Genomic DNA, 24,704 nt, shown 5'->3' on the forward strand with positions numbered 1-24,704 from the left:
ACTATTGTCCAGCACACTTACTGGGGTCAGCACTAAGTAAACGGAAGTGATTGTCATTGGCATCATCATTTCCATCAGACAAGCTAGGACACTGTAAGAGTCTCCTAGGCCCATGGAATAATCATTTATTAAAAGACACCAGGAAAGTCCCTCTGTCTTCCAGAAGTCTTGAATGCTACTGTTATCGGACCTGTTGGCAGATCTATGCAGAGAGGCACTGATATCCCACAAACTGCCTCCCCCAGTGATGGATTCATTTCATTTACCAACAAAGGAAGGTTATATAACGATTTGAATTTTTGATATTGGGAGGAAAAGCTTTCACATTTCCATAAGATGATCTCAACTGGGACCAAATGTATATTTCAAACTAAGCATTACAATCTGAGTCTTGATTTCTTCCTTCTTCCCCACATCACCCAGCCACTCCCATAAAGGAGTACCTTCCTTCTCATGGAGCTGTCCTCATGTGCTAAGTCGCTTCAGTCACATCCAACCCTTTGCGACCCTACAGACTTAGCCCACCAGGCTCCTCTGTCCATGGGATTCTCCAGGCAAGAGTACTGGAATGGGTTGCCATGCCCGCCTCCATGGGATCTTCCCGACCCAGGGATCGAATCCAAGGCTCTTACGTCTCCTTCACTGGCAGGCAGGATCTTAACACTAGCGCCACCTGGGAAGCCCCACATCACTGGTGTACACCTTCCCTGGCCATCAGGAACCGGATGTACTTCAAAAGTCCATCAGATGCTACCCTCTCTCCGGGGAGCTCCTCCCTCATTCCTGGGCCCACCCCAGGCAGAACCGGCTGCTTCCTCATCTGTGCTCTCACAGATCTGAAACCTTAGTGTGTTCCCTTGGGCTTATGACCCCATCTCACTCTGGCCTTCTCCGCGGTGGGGCTACCCGGCTCCAGCAACACGGTTGAGTCTGGCACACTACTCTCTTATATGAAACAGTTGGGTCAAATTAGCATGCCCAGGGTTCCTTTCTACCCAGTAATGACAACTGCTTAGCCTAAGAGCTCCTTTTTGGTTGGTTGCCAGAAGGTTCTGGGCCACATGAAGTAAGTAAAAAGAGTTAAGCTAAAAAAAATAATAATAACAAAGACTCAAATTCTTTGGTAGCCTCCTTTTGCCCTTGCTGCTTTATGATTTGGAGTTGGTTTGCAGCTTTATTTTAACGTCTCTGTTTATATGAATATATGTTGTGCATGTAAATTTTTTTTTTACTATGTAAATGTTTTTGAGACACTTAATCCTATTGGGAAGATGACTAGTTACAAATAATAGATTACATGGTAAAGTCCATTAACCTAAAAAATATGCATTAAAAAGAGTGAACTGCTTTGTCGTTTAGGCATTACAGATATTTATAGTTCATCTGACTGCCTGTTTCTCTCTCACTGCCCCGTACTCTCAGCCTGACATGTCACGTAAATCAGTGAAATACCACAGGGGATGGAGTCCTCTTGACCGGCAGCTGCTGGTGGTGCTATCAAACCAGACCCACTTTGATTCTTATATCTGTTATTATCCCGATTCCATGTGCTGTGTGCTCGGTCGCTCAGTTATACCCGACACTTTGCAGCCCCATGGACTGTAGCCCACCAGGCTCCCCTGCCCATGGAATTTTCCAGGCAAGTTCACTGGACTGGGGTGCCATTTCCTATTCCAAGGGATCTTCCCAATCCAGGGATTGAACCCACGTCTCTTACATCTCCTGCATTGGCAGATGAATTTTTACCAGCAGAGCCAGATTGGAAACTTCAATCAAAATGCCCTAATAATCAAGGCTCCACTCTGGCACTAGGAAGTTATGTTTCATCACTGTGTATAGAAAGGCCTAGATACACATAAGAAATTATATGTATGTAATAACAGTGGTAGATAGGACGGCCCAAATATAGAACAAAATATTTTCTGCTGAATATGGAAGCCAAGTATTTTTAAAACTGACTTTGAAAAGTTGTCCAGAGCATCTGAGCAACATATTTACAACATAAAATGAATAAAAACATATTTTGGGGTTTCCCTGGGGGCTCAGTCGTAAGGAATCTGCCTGTCAATGCAGGAGACATGAGTTCAGTCCCTGATTCAGGAACATCCCACATGCCGCAAAGCAAGTAAGCCCACGCGTGACAACTATTGAGCCTTTGCTCTAGAGCCCACGTGCCGCTACTACTGAAGCTGCATGCCCTAGAGCCTGTTCTCCACAACAAGGGAGATGGCTGCAGTGAGAAGCACGCACACTGCAACTAGAGAGAGAAAAGCCTGAACAGCAACAAAGACTCAGCACAGCCAAAAAGAAATAAATAAATACAATTATTAAAAAAATATTTTCATTGAGCTTTAAGCACTGGAGACCATTTGACTAACAATTATTATGGAATTTAATAAAATGGCCTTATAAATTCAAAATCAGACATTTGTGTTCAGATAGATATTTGCAAAGGGACCAAAACCTATCTTTATATTCATTCAAAGTTTCACATGAATATACCCCCCAATAGTCAGGAAAGACTGAAGGCAGGAGGAGAAGGGGATGACAGAGGATGACATGGTTAGACGGCATCATCAACTCAATGGACATGAGTTTGCATAAACTCCGGGAGTTGGTGATGGACAGGGAGGCCTGGCGTGCTGCGGTTCATGGGGTTGCAAAGAGTCAGACATGACTGAGCAACTGAACTGAACTGAACTGATAAACAACTCGGTTTTCTGAAGAAGAGAAATCAGTTATTTGTTTCCTTTTGTAAATTATATATGTCAAATAAGTCACATGTGTTGTAAAGTCTACTCAGTGCCAAAAATTTTAAACAACTGTCAAATTAAGAAAAAAAAAATCAACTAAGCCCAATTGAATGTACTCTTCCAGTACACATATTTGGTCTTCCAACATTCTTTACTTACAACCATGAAAAAATAATGTTCCATTTTCCCCTTACAACAGCTGTCTAGTGCCAGAAAATACAAAGGGATGTGCAAATGAAATTAGCTTGTAATTGTCACTCAGTCTTTTTACATCTTGTCAAGATGTAGTTTATTGAAGAAATGAAATTGAGAAAAAGAGGCATAAAGCAATATGCTTTTTTTTTTTTTTTTTAACCTCTGGCATATTGCTTTATCTGGCAACCTAGATAAGAAATTCACTTTCTAAGAAAAAGAATCCTGCTACTCAGCAAAATATTTTTCAAGACATGCATTGATCCCTTTGGTGCTACTACACAGTGACAGGCTAAACACAGCCAGTCTGAGTCCTCAGGATTTTTCTTCAATGAATAGATGAGGATGCTTTATTTCTAGCAAACACCATTCTGATATAGGTCCTTTAGTTTTGTTTTTTTTTTTTAAAGGAAAGATAAAGTACTTAGAATTTATTTTCCTAAGTGAGTCAAGTTGAAACCTGGGTAATTGTTTGCCTGCTACTTTCTGGCTTTGAAATCCACTTTCTATAAACAGGGCAAGTATAAACGACAGCCCAACCCCTGATTAAACTGTCCCAGGTTGTGTCATGGGCTAGAGGGTTGCCAAACTGAGAACTGGCCGTCCAAATGGGTAGTCTTCCAGGAAGTCACTTTATCACATACCTGGCCATACTGGTCCATGTAATCCTTTGGCAATGGGCCCTCAGCTCCAGCAGCAGGGCCAGCCATTCCCTTCATTTCTCTTTGATATTGTTGATGGTATCTCACCTATTTGGAGGGGAGAGAAGGATACACCTGGTAAATTTATCCTCTTATGCACATGGGTTAGAAGAGTCAAAATGAACGTCTACGGAATGTTCTTTTTCTGCCCAAGTCTAGGGAGTGTGTCTTAGACATAAAAGGGCCTGATCATTGCTCTAGTAAAACTGACTGAAAACTCTGAAGGAAAGTTCCTTCTTGGATCCACAGTGCACACAAAAGAAGGCAGGAAGCTGGACTTGCCAGTTGTGGGTAACTTTCTGACTCCTCCCCTCACGTGGCAACATTGCCCGAGACACTTACATCGCTTGCCAGCTCGTTGGCCCTTTTGGCTATCTGATAAGCAGGTGTGATCATAGCAGGAAAACTGCCTTTCCCTCTCTGCTGTTCATAGGCCTCTGTGCATCTCACCTGGAAAAAGAAATATTTTGAATCATATACCACAATCCCACCATCTACCAGGCAGTCTGAGCGAGAAGATCCGCTAAGGGCTCCCATAACACTTGCACATCTCCATCAGATCTCTTAGGCAATGTAGTAGGTTTAGCGCCTGATGGACTCTTATTTACCATTTTATTCCCAACACCCAGCTCAGTGTCTGATACATGGAGATGCTCAAGGCACAATTCAACACATACTTGTGAGCACCTGCTGCAGGCCAACCAAGGCAAGCGGAAGCCACTCGTTAAGCTGAACCTGGATTCGTGCTTAAGCTTCCCAATCAGAACAACACTAAGTTTTCCATCTTACTATGCTGTGGAGCAACTGGAATCGAAAAGGCAAATGGTACAAATTCTTTGGAAGTTCTAGTCTATAATTTGCAGTGACAAGGAAAGAATTCTTTCAGGTTAATCAGAAATATCTGGTTTGTTATTCATACCGCGTAAACTTTTCTAAGGAAGAGTTTTCATGTGGTCTGTGCTAGCTGCTGAATCTGACCTGACCACCCTTCTCCATGTTAGGAAAGAGTGGGGAACCTTAAAGAAGAATCACAGCGTCTGGCCACCATCATTGCTTTCTTTTCTTTTTGGCCACTCCACATGGCATGGGACTCCACAGACTTCCCTGGTGGCTCAGACAGTAAAGAATCTGCCTGCAATGTGGGAGACCTGGGTTCGATCCCTGGGTTGGGAAGATCCTCTGGAGAAGGGAATGGCAACCCACCCCAGTATTCTTGCCTGGGGAAATTCCATGGACAGAGAAGCCTGGAGGGCAGCAATCCGCGTGGTTGCAAAGAGTCAGACATGACTGAGAGACTAACCCACAAATGGTATGGGAGATCCTAGTTCGCAGACCAGGGATTGAACCCAGGCCCCCCTGCAGTGGAAGCATGGAGTCCCAACCACTAGATGGCCAGGGAAGTCCCTGGCTTCTATCATTTCTTACATCACTTTGAAGCTGTCCCCCAGCCTTGGCCCGGAGCAGCTCAGGGGTATCCGCCACTGTGCTGAACCTGGAGATGCGCTCATCATGCCCTCTCTTGTACTCCACCTGGCAAAGAGACAGCACGGGGTCAAGGACACACCCAGCAGCCTTTGTAGGACCTCTCCCTGCAGCTGTCCTGAAGCTACACAATTGGGCAACACTCAAGGCAAACCTATGGCAAGTCTTTCTGGCTTCCTTTATGGGCTCCTCTCCAAAAACACGCACATGTGTTCAGTCCAAGAGAGTGCCAGGAACTGCTAAACTTGAACAAATATCCATTTGTCTCCAGAACAATCACATGAGGCAGGACTATGATTTTCCCCATTTTACAGATGAGCAACTGGGGTAAAGAGAGGTTAAGTAATTCGTGCAGGGTCCCACAGTTACGAAGCAAGAGAGCCAGGATTCAAATCCCAATATAGCTGGCTCCAGAATCTGAGCTCTAAATCAACCAGCTATGCTGTTCTTCAGTAGGATCTGCCATCCTCTTAATAAAAATCAGTGTTCTTGATGCTTAACCTCGAAAAATTATTTGGTTCAGTTTCAGGGTGAGTGACATGGTCTTCTCTTCATTGATAGAGGAAGCACAGGCATAGAGAATGACTGATACAGAAAAGATAAGAACACAGTCTTCTTCGTAATGTCATACTCAGGGTACCTACTGCCCCCAAAGAGCTCTCCTGTTGGATTTTACCTGAATCCCAGGGATTCGCTAATGACAAAAATTAGTGTAATCAACAGTGAGCAAGCACTAAGACACTCACTTGGCTGGCCAGCTGGTTGGCGATCTTGGCCCTTTGATAAGCAGGTGTGATCATGGCTGGAAAACTCCCTTTGCCTCTCTGTTGCTCACAGTCCTCTGGATACTCCTGTTGGTCAGACCAATGTCAGCATGAGAACCAAGAGGATCTCCAATGAGAATGAATAAAACTGCAATAGCAAGCATCATCAGAACTGATGCAACTGGATGTATATGGTACTAGGAAAATATTTTGGTCTCCTGGAATAAATTTGAAAATTATTCACTTGGTGATTTAAATTAACACCTCCAAGGATGAAGAAATCATATTTCCCAGGTCAAAGAGTTTCCCCTTCAATGTTTATATTAAACTCTGTGAAACCTGGCACAACCCAAGGGAGGCCCCTTGACTCAAAGGCTTGTAAGCTAATGCAGCAATTATTACGCAGGACAGCTTTCCACAACTCATCCACTAGACACAGTTCTGGGCTTCCCTGGTGGCTCAATCGGTAAAGAATCTGCCTGCAATGCAGGGCACCCGCGTTAGATCCCTGGGTCAGGAAGATCCCCTGGAGAAGGAAATGGCAACCCACTCCAGTATTCTTGCCTGGAAAGTCCTTATGGACTGAGAAGCCTGGCAGGCTCCTCAGTCCATGGGCCCACAGTCCATGGCGGGCTCTACAGTCCATAGGGTCGCAGAGTTGGACACAACTTAACGACTAAACCACCACCAGACATTTCTACAGCCCTGGGAGTGAAATATCTGTTCTTTTCTCCTCCTTACTTCTGAATATCTCTGCTAGTCTACTCTCCTAACAAAACACAGCACCTTAGCAACTGTGCTTCAGCTGCTTTCTTTCCATGTGCTAAAGAAAAGTTACTCAGGACTAACAATATGTTCCAAAGTGGTTTCTTCAAAGGACAAGGTGCCCTGGGTTTAGGGAGAGGACTGGAGGATACAGCATGCAAATCATTAAGGAATTCCATAACCTGGGGTAAAATTGTCTTTCCTACGATGAAAACCTACTAAGATCTCTCTTACGGTGCCACAGGTCCAAAATCTAAAATAGGGCATCAGGTCTGATTCTGCAGGCTCTGGCAGGAAATCCATTTCTTTGCCTTTTCCAGCTTCAAGGGGCTGTCCACAGTTCTGGGTTTACAGCCCCAAACAGCTTCGACCTCTGCTTCTGTTGTCACATCATCTTTTCTCTGACTCTGACTCTCCTGCCTCCCTCCTTATAAGCACCCCTGTGATCACATTTGGTCCACGTTAATCATCCAGGATAATCTTCCTATCAGGAGATCCTTACCTTAATCAGGAGCTTGAGTTTAGCAAATACAAACCACTACGTGTAAAATAAACAACAAGGTCCCACTGGATAGCACAGGGAACTATATTCATTATCTTGTAATTAATCATAATGAAAAGAACATGAAAGAGAATATATGTGCATATGTATGTATACATATAACGGAATCACTCTGCTGCACGTCAGAAACTCACACAAGACTGTAAATCAACTATATGTACGTTTGTTCCGTTGTTCGGTCGTGTCCAACTCTTTGCAACCCAGTGGACTGCAGCCCACCAGGCTCCTCTGTCCATGGGATTTTCCAGGCCAGAAGACTGCAGTGGGTTGCCATTTCCTCCTCCAGGGGAATTTCCCAACCCAAGGATCAAATCCGTGTCTCCCTGTCTCCAGCCTCTCCTGCATTGACAGGTGGATTCTTTACCACTGAGCTACCTGGGAAGCAAATCAGCTATACTTCAGGTAAAAAAAAAAAATCCCTATCTTCATCATACCTTTGGCCATGCATAGTAGCATATTCATAGGTTCCAGGGACTAGGACATGGGAATGTTTGGGGGAGGGCCAGTATTCTATCACAATCTTAATGAACATTCAAGCTAACTGCTAAAGTAATTTTCTAAGGCCCTTACCTCACCCAGTGACTTTCGTGCCTCCACCATCCTTACGATTTCAGGGTCTGGCAGAGCTCCTGGGCACCAGGCATTCCCTTCCCTGTATCCACTCCAATAGGCTCTCTGGAGAGGAGAAATACAAAAGCATACAGACACACAGCCCACACACTTGCTTGGTAAGATCACCCTACCTACCTCACCCTCCCAGCAACGCTCACCCACATCGTCAACATAAGATAGAAAAAACAGAAATTCTCTAAAAACGATAAACTCCTCCTAATACATGGCAGGTCTCAGCTAACCAGAATGTTCATTTTTTCCAAACTAGAAAATAACCTAATCTCCTAAATAACCAAAAATTTCAGAGACTGACTGATACCATAGCAGAGTTCCAAATGTAACTTAACATTTTTTGCACATTATTGCACTAAGATGGGGCAGTGGGGAGTTGATGTGAACAGGCCATCTATCTGAGCTTAATCAGCATTATTCAGCCAGCCCCCAAAAATCTGCTACCTGTTGTGTGCCAAGCGCTAGATTAAGCAATTAACACTAGGAAAAGAAAATCAAAAAAGAAGAAGACAAAGTTCCTCTTTTAAGATATGTGTGGTTTCTCTAGGGAGATAAAACTAACATATGGAACAGTGATTAGAAAATGTTTGGTGATTATATGTACTGTATTGAAGATAAACACAGTGAGAGTTTTCAAAAACGAATCTCCATGTGAGGCCCCCTGATTTGGACAGGAATTTGAGCTGGACCTCCAGGGATGAGGTCGGTTACCAGATGATACAGAGAGGCAAGAAAAAGCATCTGCTCAAGGAGGTCTGTTCCATGAAGGCAGAGATTTTCATCTGTTTTGTGCACGGATGTATTCCAGCAGCCTGGAATAGTGCTTGGCATATAATACTCCATACACACATGCTGATTTTAAAAAGGCAAAAAAAACCCCAAAAACCCACACACATGTTGAATAAATTCTAAGAGTGGGGACTGCCATGAGTAAAAGCATGAGGGCAATGATAGACTTCATGTGAAAGACCATGAGGAAATGGATTTGACTGGAACTAGGGGGAAGAGATAGGGAGCCAAGTGGGCTGGAGGTACAGCAAGTTGGACAGGTTGGGTAAAACCATCCTTTGGCGATCTGAAAAGTCAGATCACTCATATGTGAAAATACGCTCAACTATACTCGCAATCAGGAAAGTTTAAATAGAAAAAAACAAGATACAGGTTGTCAAAACTTTTGTCTGAAAGTTTGTCTGGAAATACCAAGTATCGTGAGAATGTGGGAAACAGACCATGGAGGTCTTCTGTAGACAGCTGGAATGACAAGATGGATAGAAGAAAGCTTAACTAATTCCCTCGCAAAGTAATGCTGACTACACATGTCATCTGCACAACGTGTCATTCTTTTCTCTGCTTCCAAACCTGTTTCTAACTCTCGCCTCACCTCATCCACCAGTGGTTGCCTGTTAGGTGCGGCGGCCTCATCCTTGGATTTCATGTCCCAGTGAAAAACCGACTTAAACCGTTCACCATCCTCCTGGCCACCGATCTGCACAGTGAAGATGTCGTCAGTAATGTTTCCATTAGAAACGAGCAAGGTAACAAACAATACAGAAGTAAATTGGGGGTGGTGGGGGAGCGGATCCTATGTCTCAACTGCAGAGCTTTGTAACTGTATGACAAGCCACACTGCACTGTCAAGTGTCACCACCGGCTTCATCTGTACTATCAGCCAAGTGGCACGTGGATAGCACCTACTGTGTGCAAAGCTCTATTGTGCAGCGCTAATAAAAAGACAATGTCTCTACAAGCTCATCACACAGTACCAAGTATTCAGCTTAGAAAACACCAGACGTGAAAGCAGTGGTTCCTAACACTCGGGGAGCTTGTTCAATGCTGGCTCCTCAAATTCATGAGGTGTAGGAGAACATGCTTTATGATTCCGCCTTTCACATCTTGATCCGTAACACACCTTGTGTTAATGTTTATGTATAGGTATGAGGTAGGTGTCAAGGTCCATTTCTTCTACGTAAAGTGTCCAGTCACTCAGGTACCATTTATTTAAAGATGATTCTTGCTGCACTGAATTGCAGCGGTGACTTTGTTGTAACTCAGGTGACCACATGTGTGCACCTCTACTTCTTGACCTGGTATTGTTTTCCACTGAGCTGTCAGTTCTACAGTAGTGCCAATACTACACCGAGTTAACAACCACAAGAGGCACCCTGGTGGCTCAGATGGTAAAGAATCCACCTGCCACGTAGGAGACCTGGGTTCGATCCTTGGATGGGGAAGATCCTCTGGAGAAGGGAATGGCAACCCACTTCAGTATTCTTGCCTGGAAAATTTCATGGACAGAGGAGCCTAAAAACCTGGTAACCTAAGTCCTTTGATTTTGTTCTTCAAGATTTCTTGGCCATTCTAGAATCACTGTATGTTCATATCAATTTTAGAATCAGTTTGTCTATTTTTATGAACAACACCAGAGTTTTGGCTGGGACTGCACTGACTGTGTCAATCAATTTGAAGAGAACTGACATCTAACCATATTTTCATGATTTCAGAATAGGCAAAGATTTCTTAAGGAGAACATAAGAACAACTAACCACAAAAGAAAATATCAGGGCTTAGGTTCAAACCCAGATATCATAATGCTTGAGATCCAAGATGGAGCCCAGAAATCTGCAACTTAAACAAGTTGAAATCTAAATCATTAATTTTACAGATGAGGAAAGAAGCTCAGAGAAGAGAAGTGAACTTACTGAGATCATTCAGCAGGTGAGCAAAGCCAGGTTTAGAACCCGGGAATTCTAGTTCCCTGTCAAGGGCACTTTGTCTGGGCTTCCTTAATGCAGCACTAACATGTGTATAAGTACATAAATTGAGGGATCTTTACATGCCTTTTCACTTGGCTATTGAGAAGTTACCTTGAACACTACATAAACTCATGGCAAAGTTTCTTGTAAGCAGCTCCACTGACATTTGGGGCCAGTTTATTTCTTATTGGGGGTGGTCTGTCTAGCTCATGGTAGGATGCTGAGCAAGATGGGTGGTCTCTATCCACCAGATGTCACCAGTATTCTTACCTTCCCAGTTTTGACCAGAAAAAGTCCCTCAGATGTCACCAAATATCCCCTAGGGGGCAAAATCGCCCTCCTTTAGAGCCACTGACTAAAGGAATCAGAATCACGTGACCAAAGTCCACAGGAATCTGTATTTTCTGCCCTTCTCCCACAGTATAGGCAGCAGGGTGGTGGGGGCGGGGGCGGTGCCTGCCTCCCTAGAGACCTTTCACAGGGCTCATGACTATTCGGAGGAAATAGGAAGAGGAAAACAGCCATAAATGTTATTTGTGGAATAAGGAAGCATTAAGGGCTAAAGTTCATTCTCTGAATAGGAGAGAATCTAGATGTTCTATTCTGCTAAAAGTTCCATTCACACCTACCAAACAGGAAATTCTGTCTTAGTAAATATTTATTTATGTATTTATTTTTCAAAGAGTCATATTTAAAAAAACAGAAAAATGTTGACCAGCTTCAAATGCCATTTCACCTTCATCGCTGTAACTGAAGAATCCCTTTCTTTGCTTTTTTAATTTTAGCACGTGCACTATGAATCTGTTTTTTATTCAATTGGCAAAGTCTCCCAGAGAAGAAAAGGGAGTAAGGATGCAATACACCACGTTCCCCAGGGGGGTTGTAAGATCTGGGGCCTAGAAGGGACATGAGTGTCCACTTGATTTTTCCCCTGGTGGGAAAGGAGGAGAAAGGGGTCTCAGCAGCCAGTTGTTCTGTACACAGGCACACGCACACGTGCACACGTACACACATATATGCATACACAGAGAGACGCACATGTGTGTGTACACGTATGCACACATATGCATGCACACACACATTCAAGTATGTACACATGCATGTAAACACGCATCCACCATATACACACAGAGATAACACACATATACACATATACACAGACCACACACACACACAAATGTGCACACAGGCATGTATATACACATTCGTGTATACACGCACATGTATATACACCATGTATACACACATGTATACACATGCACACATAGTCACACCTACATACACACATATATACACTCCCCATATGCAAACACACATATTTACACACATACACACATATTCACACAGATGTGAACTAACACACACACACAGGCTTCCTGGGAAGCTCACGTCACTGCCTGTGGCTGGAAATAGAACCTGCGATAATCTCGCTCCAGGTCCGGCCTGTCACACAAGTTACAAAAAGTGAACTCACCACCACTTCAAAGGAAGGGAAGTACTGCCTGATCTGTTGTAAGATTTTGCCACCTCCTAGGGACGTGGGAGGAGGCTGGCTGAGCAGTTTAGGATAGGGGTCCTAGAGCGATAGATATCCGGATTTGTATCCATTCAACTGGCCGGGTAAAACTGGGCAAGTTACTTAACTTCTGTGAGCCTCAGCCTCCCCAACTGTAATAGAATACTGCAGAGGGTTTTTGTGAAGAATAAGTGAGATTATACAGAAAAAGGGCCTTGCAAAGTGCCTGGCACTCTGTCGAACTGAGAGTTAAATTCAGTACTGTCAATTCTGTGTTAGACATTAAGAGACAAAAACAAACAACAAAACCCACACAAACAAGCAAAAACGGATGAAAGCAAAATCCTAAAAGAATCAGCCTTCTCAGTAATGGATGGCTCGTGAATTCTTCAGGCTTCTCAACTGTTAGAAGTCAATGATAGATATATGAACAACTCTCCAAGCTTCAGTTTCCTCACCAGTAGAATGGGATAATAATAGTATTTACTTTATTGGATTGTAATGTATTAAATTAGTTAAGCAATTACACAGTAAATGTTACCTAAACTTGTTAAAAAAATAATAAACTCACAATTGGAGCAAAGCACTTAGTGAAATAAGCTAGTTGGCAATTATATGTAGAAAGCCATGACAAGGATAAGCTCAAGCTAAACCATCTTCTTGAGGAGGACGTGGCCTGGGCAGGCAGGAGAGTCAGGATAGGGTGAGGTAACATGAGGAAGGCAGATTACTAGAGAGCCTTCCACCTCCTGTGTCATTCTCTAATTTTAGAAAGCTGCTAGTTCCATCACATAAAACAACTTGCTATGGGGCCTGGGGGAGGCAAGTGAAATGATTCATCATTTTAATAAATGCAAGCGTTCAATCAATAGTTATCTGACAAAACTCTACTGTTAGTTTTTCAAAACAGGTTGGTTAATCAATATGGCCTCCTGGCCTACCCAAACATTAGTTCCAGATCAAAATCTCTCTGACCTACCCCTACCCATGGGGAAAGAGATCTTAAATACTACCAAATGCAGAGAGATTTAAGAGTGTGGAACTAGAGGTTTCCATGTTTGTACCCAAATATAATGGGGAAAGAAAGGGCTTTGTAGTATTTTCCAACTACATATAATTTGTTTTATGTATTAAGCACCTGGTGTATGTATGGCCTGCTGTATCAATGTGCACAGAGCTGACAGACACTAGGAGATTAAAATGGATACAAGATCCTCAGATATTCAAGCTGGATTATCCTGGATGGGCTTCTATGTTGTGGTAGGACAAATAGCAATATTTGTTACTTAAACATGCCTAGGTGTAAACCTGCCCATTTTCTGCCTAGATGTAAACCTACCCATTTTCTCCATATTTACAGAGACACTTAAAAACCTAAGAAATGCCTGAGCTAAGAAATTTTCTTTAAACACTATTTTGAAATTTAAAATTAAGTAACTTACCCCACAAATGGCCTCTGGAGGTTTCTGCACATTTAGATTTAATGGAGTGTAATAGACACTTGTAAAAGTGTTGTTCTTGGGGTTATGGCTACAAAAAGTAGATATAAATCAGAATTAGAAATGTACTTTATCCAAGATGACTGAGTGACTATTCTTAAAGGAAGAGTCACTTTTTTACATCAAAAAAACATAAGACGTAATAATTAAATTTAAGAGTCTCCAGGCAATGAGTCGTAAAGAAAGAAAAGCAAATCAAATAAATTCAACCTATTTAACGCAAACACCAAATTTAACTGGAAATTATTTACCTGAAATGATTTAAAAGAAAACATTTTAAAGCTTTCTGCATATCCACAGAAATTATACTGTTCTGCACAATCTTTAATAATTTGACATGGGGTTATAAAGGATAGATTTTGTCTTTCACTTGTAAGAGATTTGAAATTTTCAACTTTCTGTCCATTGCATAAAATCCTGTGTCAGATCTCTTTAATGACTGTATGTAAGTAAAAACTTTTGAGAAGACATTTCTTGGGTTCTTGGATTTAACCCTGGAGTGTGCGATTTGAACCTCTGGTTGGTTACTTATTAAAATTATATATATATAATTCAGGAGGTGGTGGGCAGGGGCGTCAAACACTTACGCGTGACAGTATGGCTTTTTCTGGTGACTCACAAAGTTATTCACTGATAGCATCATCTTGCAAACTTCACAGTGAAAACAAGCTTTGTGCCATATCTAGAAACCAAATAGAAAAGATTGAGCAAAATTACCTTTTCTTTCACTCTCAGGAATCTTACATATTTCAGGGCAAAAAAAAAAAAAAAAGAGCTTTAGGGATAAAATGGTGATAAAACTCATACTCGGCTACAAATTTTTGAGACAATACAAGAGATGTAGCTAGAAATTGGTAGAACTGAAGAAAAGTGGGGAAAACATCATATCTTGGTGGCTCAAAAAAACGCACATGTCCATATGTAACAAGATACATTTCCCAAGTTTGTGACAATTTGCAAAGGCCAGGAAATGTCTACTGACCTGGTCTAGACAGTTGACCTTCTCAGCAGGGTACACTCCGTACCCACACCTAGAGCAAGCCTGCACATTCATTGTGAAGTCTGAAGAGAGAAGACCAAGACCGGTAACAGGCAAGAAATCCAAAGAGAAGCCGCTGTCTGGTCGTCCAAGTCTCCAAAATCCTGACTCCTATTAAATTCCTCTGGGCCCCTTGACCATTCAGTATCCAACTTCCACTCTCCTCTGCTGAACTTCTGGTTTGAAGTCGGCGGCTGGACGGTTTTTAAAGCTGCCACTTACTCAAAGGGCTATTTTGGAGACTTGCTCGGCACGCATGCGTCTGGGTAATAAGGTGGAGGTATTTCTAGCTGACATGTTTCTCTAAATAGAAAAGTGAACTCACAACAGCATCATGTTTATGTGGATGACCAAATCCTTGTGTATGATCAGGCAGCGTGCAGTAGTTTAACACTAGCTGTGATCATAACCCAAGAAAAGAAGCCAAAGGCACACCCCACACCCTCATACAACGACTAGATGAGAAAAGCTTGCTCTATGAAGCCTGTGACTAAAGCAGAAGGTCCAACTCACCCCTCCAAAGAAGATGGAAAAGGATTTACTCACTCCATAGAGGGTAAATACCATATTTGAAATTTAGCCTTATCTCTTAAAAATGTTTACTATCACCCAACCATAAAAAAGAATGAAATAAGGCTATTTATAGGAACATGCATGGACCTAGAGATGACTGAAAGTAAGTCAGACAGAGAAAGACAAATCCCATATGATATCAATTATATGGGGAATCTAAAACATGACACAAATCAATGTACCTGAAACAAAAATGACTCACACACAGAGAACAGACTTGCGGTTGCCAAGGGAGAGCTGGATGGGGGTGGGAAGGCTTGGGAGCTTGGGATTAGCAGAGGCAAACTGTCATAGATAGGATGGATAAACAACAGGATCCTACGGTATGTATGGCACAGGTAACTATATTCAATACCCTGTGACAAACCATAATGGAAAAGAATATGAAAAAGAATATATGTATGTATAACTGAGTCACTTTGCTGTATAGCAGAAATTAACACAATATTGTAAACCAACTATACTTTGATGAAATGTTTTTAAATAGATTAAAATGTTTGTAAGAGTAGGACAGAAAATTTATTAAGATATCAATTCATGTTTAGCTTCTGCAAGGATGCAAAAATAAGGGCAGATGAGAACTCTTTGAGTGTTGACCTCTGTTATCTTAGGCGGTTCCAAAAAGTCCTTGCCATCCAGGTGTTGCTTAGTCCCTTGACTCCCAGGCTTGAAGGGAACAGCATGAAGACAACCTTTCTTTTCTTGGCTTTGTGAAGCCCCTCATTGCCTAAATGTCACAGAATACAGACCTTCCAGAAACAGCTTACAAAAAATGGCAACACACTTGTCCCCACCCCTCAGCTCACTGTCTTTCTTCGACAGCCCTCTTCCTGCTTTATGTTCTTCACAGCAATTACCACCACCTGACACCTTAAATGTAAGTATATCTGTTTTTAAAAATTATCTGTCTCCTCCATCAAGATATTTCATCAAAATAGGGTCCTTGGTCCATATCGTCCTTTCTGTATCCCCAATGCCGAGAACAAGGTCTGATACAGAAAATGTGCTCAACAAATATTTATCAAATTAAAGAAATCAACACTGATGCCAACATGCCTACAGGGAAAGAGGTGAAGCCATAGGTCACAGGCCCCATCTGAACCACCTCTCCACCCCAGCCAACTTGTGATGAGGGAATCAGTAGCCAGCAGGGACAAATATTCTGACTTTTCCAGAAAAGCCAGCTATCTGCATCTACACCCGAAATTCCCTTTTTTGCAAAACCCTGGGAATAAAACAATAAAACAGGGTCATGGGCAGTACTTATTCAGCAGGCTACCAATTGGTGACTGTCCACCTCAAGAGAAGGCTCTGAGGAAACTGCTGGGGGGACCTCGGGTAAGACAGAGAGAACTCAGTAGTGCTTCTGTGTTGTGACGGGAGAACCACGAGGAGGAGGAGGCCACAGAGCAGGTGAAGAACAGCGCCCCCATGACGCTTAGGAGAGGGTGCCATTAGGTTCCCCAGAAAGAGCAGGCACAGAGCTGCCCTCTCAGCACCAGAAGGAGACTCTGAGTAGGGGCTCAGGCAGAAATGTGATAAAACACGGCCTGAACAAAAGGAAACAGTAAAGGCAAAGAACTATATACCTTCAGGTTAGGGACTTCCCTCGTGGTCCAGTGGCTAAGACTCTGCGCTCCCAAAGCAGGGGGTCTGGGTTCGACCCCTGGTCGGGGAACTAGATCCCACATCCCACAACTAAGTGTCCACATGCCGCAACTAAAGATGCTGCAACAAAGATTTCGTGTGCCACAACTAAGACCCGGCCAAATAAAGACCTTTTACAAAAAGACCTCCAGTTTCCCCAAATATTTTGCTCTGGGTGGGATTTCTCCAGCTATACCTGGACACGGGCTGGAAGCCTCAATGATCACTGAGAAAGAACTCTGCCCCAATCCAGAGGGATGCGGAATCGCAGCCAGATTTCCTTTAAAGAAAAATGACCTAACGCTTCTCTAAGGCCGTGATTGCATCACTGCTATAAGTCGTGAAAACAAGGATGACCCAAACGCAAGATGCTAAATCTGACTTGTACCATCACTTCTGCTTTTGAAAGGTGCTTATTATGTATCAGAAATTGTGAGAAGAAACAACCCCGTAGAATTGGAAGTGGGACAGTTTAAAGACCTAAAATGAACATGCATTGCTGGGGCCAGAGACACACAGCCCTCATCTGCTTTACACACCTTGTGGATGGCCTTCCCTGTGTGCATCCTAACCCTCTCACATCAGGCAGAGCCCCTCCCTTTCCTGACAGCGATTACATCAGATCCTCCACATCTTAGCCAATGAATAAGGGTGCTCTTCTGGCCCCTGGGATCGGTTCAGACAACATGTGTTAGTCTGGATTCCCCACAAAATAGAACCTGGGGCAAAGGCTTCCATGTGAAAACTTTATTCAGAAGTGTGATCCAGGGGGCGGAAGTAAGAAGGCAGGAAGTGGAGGGGGAGAGTCAACATCATTTCCCACAGAAGCTTTGGACATTGGATCTCTTGGTCTCTACCTTCCAAGAGGCCACATAAGCCACTGCTACTCAGGAATGTCTGCTAGAGGAAGGAAGCGGGAAGGAAGTACCTGCCGGTCCTGCCCACCACTGACTAATGTCTGGCCCCACTAGGTGCTAACTCCCTTATACATCCATGCTGTGTATGTGCCCAGGGAATCCCACAGCATCCTATGCCTCAATAGCAACAGGGGAAAAGGCAAGGGCAACAGCAGATCAAAGACACTGTTGGCTAAACCAACATAGAGCTAGCTGCCACTGCCAAGGCTGGACTGGCAGAAGTCGTAAGACAGGTGAGCCTAAGTGGATGGAAAGAGGCTCCTGAGAGGTGTGTGATATGTCGGCCAATCAGTAGAAAGTCCAGGACTTGGGCTTGGTGGTGGTGAGCCAGAGTCAGGGCAAGTAGAGGCTTGTTAACCTCTGACCTAGATGCTTGTCAACAGTGTCCCATATTGCTTCTATTTTTTTCAAGTCTTGACTCCCAGGGAGATTGCAATCAATGGAAAAGCCCACATTTCATTTCACATTAGTGACTATCATGTTCAGTACATGAACAATCAATTTTTTTTCAGCTTACCATAGCACTTGTCTCTTTTAAATGGCATCCTATTGATGGCAGCCCCATTGCTTCAGCCAGCCAAGATCTTTTTCAACCCTGGTTCTGTCATTGAGAATATGAGGTAATTCCTCCTAGCTCTGAACCATTTCCAATGCCCTGCAGGGCCATGGATGTAAAATGGTTTTGAGAGTATGAAGAGATGACCAAAGAGAAGTAAAAAGAAAGCTATCAAGCCTCCAGTCTGTCATTGCCACTCTGGTTAGGCTGGGCTTGTTCCTCCTGCGGTGGGGGGTGTGCGTGCCTACCTCACTTTAGCTTCTCCCAAGAGCAGAGCGTGAGGTGAGGATTTGGCTGCAGGTGATATATCTGGGAGATGATCTCACAAGGTAAGAATGAGGGTCTGAGGTGAGTGAGCAGAGAAAGAAGAGTCAATAAAGGGCGCATCCTGAGCTAATTACCATTGTGGGCAACTGAGGCTCAATATTGTTAGGGATCCTCTGAGGCATTGTGTAGAATGTTTCCCCAGACCATCCCACTGAAGGACAGAGGCTGGGATACTTATCCACCCAACTCTCATCTCCCATTGGCTGCATCTCAGGGGCATTAACTCCCTCCACCTCTAGAGTACACCTGTCTGCACAAGCTGAACAGACTTCTACAGCTTCAGAGAAAGCCCAGAGGCATAGAAGCAGGGGGATGATGCTGCAGGAACTTAAGGGGGTCCTGGTGCCACACTTGGGAGTTATTGATGAGCCAAGGAGATATGCATAGGGTACCGCAACATCAGTCACTCAAGGAAACTAACTGTGAGAATGGGGAAAGAAAGCATTTACATGAAATACACCATGAACTCCCACGGTCTTCTTTTCCGGCTGCTGGTGTCAATTCTGTTCCCTCCTTCCTCTTCTCTGCACTATGCAACACGTGACCAACACTTGGGGTGGAGAATTCAAGAAGCAAGGGCTTGCCTCTAGCTGTCAGGCTTTCCCAGGTCAGAACTCCAACCGCACTCTCACCCTCATCCCTTGGTGTTTTCAGGTGCCTGGGGGTGATCACATGGGGTTAAACAGAGGCAGAGTTGATTTCAACCTATGAATTTGGAGGCAAGAAAAACAATTCATTCCATATAGCCCATCAGGCTCCTCTGTCCATGGAATTCTCTAGGCAAGAATACTGGAGTGGGTTGTAATGCCCTTCTCCAGGGGATCTTCCCAACCCAGGGATTGAACCCGGGTCTGAACTGCAGGCAGATTCTTAACCCTCTGAGCCACTAGGGAAGCCCAATAATATAACACAACATAACTTGCCGTTAAGTCCCTTGGACTGCAAAGAGGTCAAATCAGTCAATCCTAAAGGAAATCAATCCTGAATATTCACTGGAAGGACTGAGGTTAAAGCTGAAGCTCCAATACTCTGGCCACCTGATGCGAAGAGCCAATTCATTAGAAAAGACCCGGATGCTGGGAAATATTGAAGGCAGGAGAAGGGGACAACAGAGGACAAGTTGGTTGGATGGGATCACCGACTCAAGGGGTATGAGTTTGAGCAAACACGAGTTTGACTCAAGCTCATGAGTTTCAGATGGTGAAGGACAGGGAAGCCTGGCAGGCTGCAATCACAAAGAGTTGGACACAACTGAGCGACTTTGAATGACAACAACTTGCCATTACCCCTAGAGGGCCTAAGGAAGAGCCCCCTGCACCTTCTTCCCACCCCAGGGCTGTGATCCAAACTTTATTGGACAGAGCATGTTAATGGCTTACTAGATGCAGAGAAGTTATTAGTGGACTGTGCCAGTGGAACTTGCTAGCGATCTGTTCTCTAGAACTTTCTGGAAATCTACCCTCTAGTGCCAGAGAGAGCTGTTCATGGGGAAGTATCTCAATGGAAGGACACCTGAAGGGGGTGCCAGAAGTTGCTAATTGCCAGGTACTGGTGCCCAGCAGGCCCAGCTGGGCGCTGGGGAAGCCAGGTGTGTGATGGGAACCTAGAAAGTGTGCACCCCTTCTGTAGGAGCCCGATTCCTCAAAAGTATGCCAGACACACCAGGACCAAGGAACAAAACCTCTACCTCCTGCAGTCTCTCTCTTTTCGCCTTTTTATACAGTTCATGGGGTTCTCACTGCAAGTATACTGGGGTGGTTTGCATTCCCTCCTCCAACGGATCACGTTTTGTTAGAACTTCCCACTATGACCCGTCTGTCCTGGGTGGCCCTGCACATTACAACTCATAGCTTCACGGAGTTACACAAGCCCCTTCACCACGACAAGGCAGTGATCCAGGAAGGGATGGCATCACTGGTTGCATGGCATCACCAATTCAACAGACATGAACTTGGGCAAATTCTGGGAGAGGTGAGGGACAGGGAAGCCTGGTGTTTTGCAGTCCATGGGCTTGCAAACAGTCGGACATGACTTGACAACTGGATAACAACAACAATCTTTCTCTACTGTCCCAAACTGGCAAAGCTGAACATAGGACCACAGGCAAAGGAAAATTACTTAAAAGACCCAGTTCCATTTTCACAGAACGGAATGCTTAGAGGCAGTGGTTAATAGCATCAATTATTCTTGTCAGGGAATTCAGCCTGAACCCTGACCCACCCCTCTCCCCCTTTGCAGAAGCCTGCTGGTGCCTCAGCCAGAGTCTGGGCTTGGGCCTGTGAGTCCTAAGACGGGCATTTCTGTTACTCAAGGGATTATCCTTCAGTGGTGTCCTGTACGAAGTCATAGCCTGGTCTGAGCTGTCCTGTGAACAGCAAGAGAAGCAATCACTGATTGCACCCCATGGAGGTGTGGTACCCAGTAGGATGAGGGTGGGATTGTTGAGCTCAGCAGGATTCGCAGCTGCATCCCAGTGACTAGAGCAGAGGGCCAGAGGCAAAGTCCAGAGGGATCAACCCAGGAGCACCCATGAGGTCAGCTCTTCTAAAGACTTCTGAATAATGGAGTTTGGGATTTTTCTGGGGTGAAGAGAAAGACTTAGCTCTAATCGTGTGAATTTGGAAAGGAAGCAGGAAACAGTGACATGGTCCAAAGCTGGAGAAACACAGGAAATACAGTTAGAAGAAAATAGCATTTGGATCTAACAGGTCAATACAGTTATCAGAGAGGGAAAATTTTTTTTTAGTTTTTTAAATGTCAATTTTTAATTAATTAATTTTAATTGGAGGCTAATTACTTTACAATATTGTAGTGGTTTTTGCTGTACATTGACATGTCAGCCATGGGTATACATGTGTTCCCCATTCTCAACCCCCCTCCTTCCTCCCTCCCCATCCCATCCCTCAGGGTCATCCCAGTGCACCAGCCCTGAGCACCCTGTCTCATGCATCAAACCTGGACTGGAGATCTATTTCACATATGATAATATACATGTTTCAATGCTATTCTCTCAAATCATCCCACCCTTGCCTTCTCCCACAGAGTCCTAAAGACTGTTCTTTACATCTGTGTCTCTTTTGCTGTCTCACCAGAGAAGGAAAAATTTCTAACTGTTTCTTTCCTTTCACATATCTGTAGTTGTATTTGTTGGTGCTGTGATAATCCAGCCTTGGAGCAACACTTTCAGAGTTGCCACATCAGACCACACTATAGAACTGAAAAAAGGGAAGTGTCGCTTCAAATCATCTTTCTATCTGAGCCAGCAATGAATTCCTGTGTGCAACACGTTTTAATAATTGCATAATATAATTATGACATAATTCTTGTGGATGGAAAATTTATTATTTTTATAAGCATCCTGGTTCTGTCACTAGCAAGCTTGTGATGTGGGCAACCTCCCTGAACCTCAGATTCTTTATCTATAATATGAGCAGAGGGATTAGTTGTGAAGCCTCCTCCACATCTATCACTGTTTTATCGTATTTCAGGAATAACTTGCAAAAACTTAATTGTATAAATCAGATTAATTAAAGAGTAACGTATTTGCCTTACTAAACAATTTTTCATTTCTCAAGTGATTGACAATTGAATTCCTTCAAAAAGTATTTTATCTTTGGGTATCCAATGACTTGGTTGGCCCTGACATTTCAGAAATATGGGGATTCAAGAAAGAATAGGACAGCCTGTCTTAGTCTGTTGCAGTTGCCGTAACAAAATACGACAGGCTGAAAAGCTTACGAACAACAGAAATTTATTCCTCACAGTACTGGAGGCTAGAAGGTCGAGAACAGAGTGCCAGCATGGTTGGGTTCTAGTCAAAGCCTTCTTTGGGTTACAGACTGCAACTTCTCTCTGTGTCCTCACTTGGCAAAGGCCAGGAAGCTCTGTCTGGCCAGCTTTACAAAGGCACCTGCCAGAGGGTTACACTTTCAAGATTTAAGCACCTCCCAACGGCCCCACCTCCTAACCTCATCACTTTGGGGATGAATTGGGGGACATATGAATTGGGGGACGAGTGCACAGACGTTCAGTATAGCACAGCCATAGTGTAAACAGTATAATGGCTTGTTTAAAATAGTCATGGATTCAGGATTCTGGCAGAACTTATTAAATTATCATTATTCACTTACACTTGCCTGGGGCCAGTGTTTCTTAAACCAAGAAAGTGTCCTTACCTGGTGAGATTTTATGGAGGATATTGAGGTCTCAGGCCCAGAGGAGAGCAAAGAGGAGATGCCCGTTCTTGCCTGACGTCACATCCTGAAGATTCACTCCTTTCACTCAAGGTGTTGATAGTTTCATAGCAAATGTCTCTGGTGTGAAGAAAACTGTAATTTCTCCTCCGCTATTTACACGTCAGGGCGCCTGTGTTCATTAGCCAGTCCGGTGAGAAGTCTTGGAGAGCAAGGCCTTGAAGGCCTCCGCTGGAGTCTCCAGGTTGAAGAAAGACAAATGTGGGGGCACGCGTGGGTGAGGGGTGAAGTGGTATTGGGGCAACTACAATGTCTCTCCCGTATTAGACTACCTTAGGGCCACACACCCGGTGGCTGGGCTTCCCAGCTGGCACTAGTGGTTAAGAACATGGCTAACCAACGCAGAAGACAAAAGACACGGGGGTTAGATCCCTGGGTCGGGAAGATCCCCCCCTAGAGGACGAAATGGGAACCCGAACCGGGATCTTTGCCTGCAGAATACCATAGACACAGGAGCCCGGCGGGTTAGTTCATGCGGTGGCAAAGAGTCGGACACAACTGAGCGACTCAGCAGGCACGCACGCACCCAGTGGCTGACACGTGGTGGCGCTCAGTAGACAGTCCAGGAATGATTCTGGAGCTACAGCCAGGCCAGCAGGAGGTGTTGGGCTGTGGGAACGCGCTCTGCAGAAAGGCGCGCCGCGGAGTGTAACCAAGTTTTGGGAGCTGAAGACCACGGCGGCTCCCACCGCCTGCCCTCGGTAAACTCGTGCAGATGCGGGCGCCCAGTCCCCCAAGGGACCGACCCGCACACAGTGGGGTCAGGATCTGGCTGGGCAGCAGCCTTCGGGCTTTGGGAACTGGGTCCCGGGGCTGATGCGGAGGCCGAAGTCGAGCTGTAGACCGAGGGCAGCAGCGAAAGGGCAGGAGCGGGGACTCTGACGAGCGCCCCATGATCCGGCGCCCGGGAAATCGGCCGGGCGCGCTCTCAGTTCAGCGCGGCTGGGGACACTGCGTGCGGCGGATTTGCGGAGCGCGCTCTTCCGGTCACTGGGAGCGCGATCGATTCTGCAAACATTTCTCGGGGGAACGGCGCGCGCGGCGGCGGGACCCCTTTAGAGCTCTGCAAACTTTACCCAGCACGCTCTCCAGCTTTGCCCCGGGCGCCCTCCGGGAACTGCGCGCGCGACGCTCGGCCAGCGCGGCTAGGTGCGCTCTCCCCGATAGGGCGCGCGGAGGCGCGGGTTCCTGCGCGCGGCCGACGGTATGGACCGCGGAGTCCGGAGTCGGAGGCGGCGCCCGCAGCCCCGCCTGGTCCGGGTCCAGCCCCGGGCGACTCCTCCCCCGGTTACGCTGTCGCTCTTAGTTTCGATTTCGTTCAAGCGGCCGCAGACCCTCGCAGCGGAGTGACGGAGGCGTACGCCATCTCCGGCCGTCCGGTCGCCGTGGGAACGGTAACTTCGGCCCCCGTCTCCGTCTGGGTCTCTCTCGTGGGCCGCCGCCCTTCCTTCTCCCGCTTTCCTCCCTTCCCGCCCGGCTGCCCTCTCGGTGTTGTTCCGAGCGCGTTCGTCGGGGGCCGGGTCCCTTCGGGCAAAGCAGTAAAACTTGGGAAAGAAGGCTCTCCCCACCCTCAGTATCACCTACTTCGCTCAGTTTGCCCTCCCTTCCCTTCTAGTCCCCGGGCTCGGGACACTCGGTGCTATTCGGGATTCGGAAAAGAAAGAGGGATGGACCTGGGAGGGCGGGAGAGGGGTATCTGGAAGGGAAGAAGGGGGCTACCTGGGAGGGCGGGAGGGGTTTGTTCTCTCGTCTGGCTAACACAGGGTCCCGTGTCTGACAGC

General features: G+C 45.1%; 2 protein-coding genes across 12 annotated transcripts in view; one reads left to right on the forward strand and one right to left on the reverse strand.

Annotated features, from left to right (window-relative positions):
- NRAP (nebulin related anchoring protein) overlaps positions 1-14,857 on the reverse strand; it is a 75,678-nt gene extending 60,821 nt beyond the window's left edge. For 2 of the 6 annotated variants that reach the window (XM_052660724.1, XM_052660722.1), the window contains exons 1-9: positions 14,594-14,857; positions 14,199-14,293; positions 13,555-13,642; positions 9,225-9,329; positions 7,790-7,894; positions 5,875-5,979; positions 5,072-5,176; positions 3,989-4,096; positions 3,590-3,694 (exon numbers count right to left, since the gene is read on the reverse strand). In XM_052660724.1, the coding sequence (XP_052516684.1) occupies positions 3,590-3,694; positions 3,989-4,096; positions 5,072-5,176; positions 5,875-5,979; positions 7,790-7,894; positions 9,225-9,329; positions 13,555-13,642; positions 14,199-14,293; positions 14,594-14,665 (888 nt within the window). In that variant the 5' untranslated portion in view covers positions 14,666-14,857. The remainder of the gene's footprint in view (positions 1-3,589; positions 3,695-3,988; positions 4,097-5,071; positions 5,177-5,874; positions 5,980-7,789; positions 7,895-9,224; positions 9,330-13,554; positions 13,643-14,198; positions 14,294-14,593) is intronic. The other 4 variants (XM_052660720.1, XM_052660721.1, XM_052660719.1 and 1 more) reach the window with 3 other exon arrangements.
- A 301-nt stretch (positions 14,858-15,158) lies between these two features.
- CASP7 (caspase 7) overlaps positions 15,159-24,704 on the forward strand; it is a 51,013-nt gene continuing 41,467 nt past the window's right edge. For 2 of the 6 annotated variants that reach the window (XM_052660737.1, XM_052660739.1), the window contains exon 1: positions 24,240-24,317. The gene's annotated coding sequence lies outside the window, so the exon portion shown is untranslated. Of the gene's footprint in view, positions 15,207-16,045; positions 16,101-24,239; positions 24,318-24,704 lie in introns of those variants that run through there. The other 4 variants (XM_052660743.1, XM_052660742.1, XM_052660740.1 and 1 more) reach the window with 4 other exon arrangements.

The sequence above is a fragment of the Budorcas taxicolor genome, chromosome 23, assembly GCF_023091745.1.
Source record: "Budorcas taxicolor isolate Tak-1 chromosome 23, Takin1.1, whole genome shotgun sequence".
NCBI classification, from domain to species: Eukaryota; Metazoa; Chordata; class Mammalia; order Artiodactyla; family Bovidae; genus Budorcas; species Budorcas taxicolor.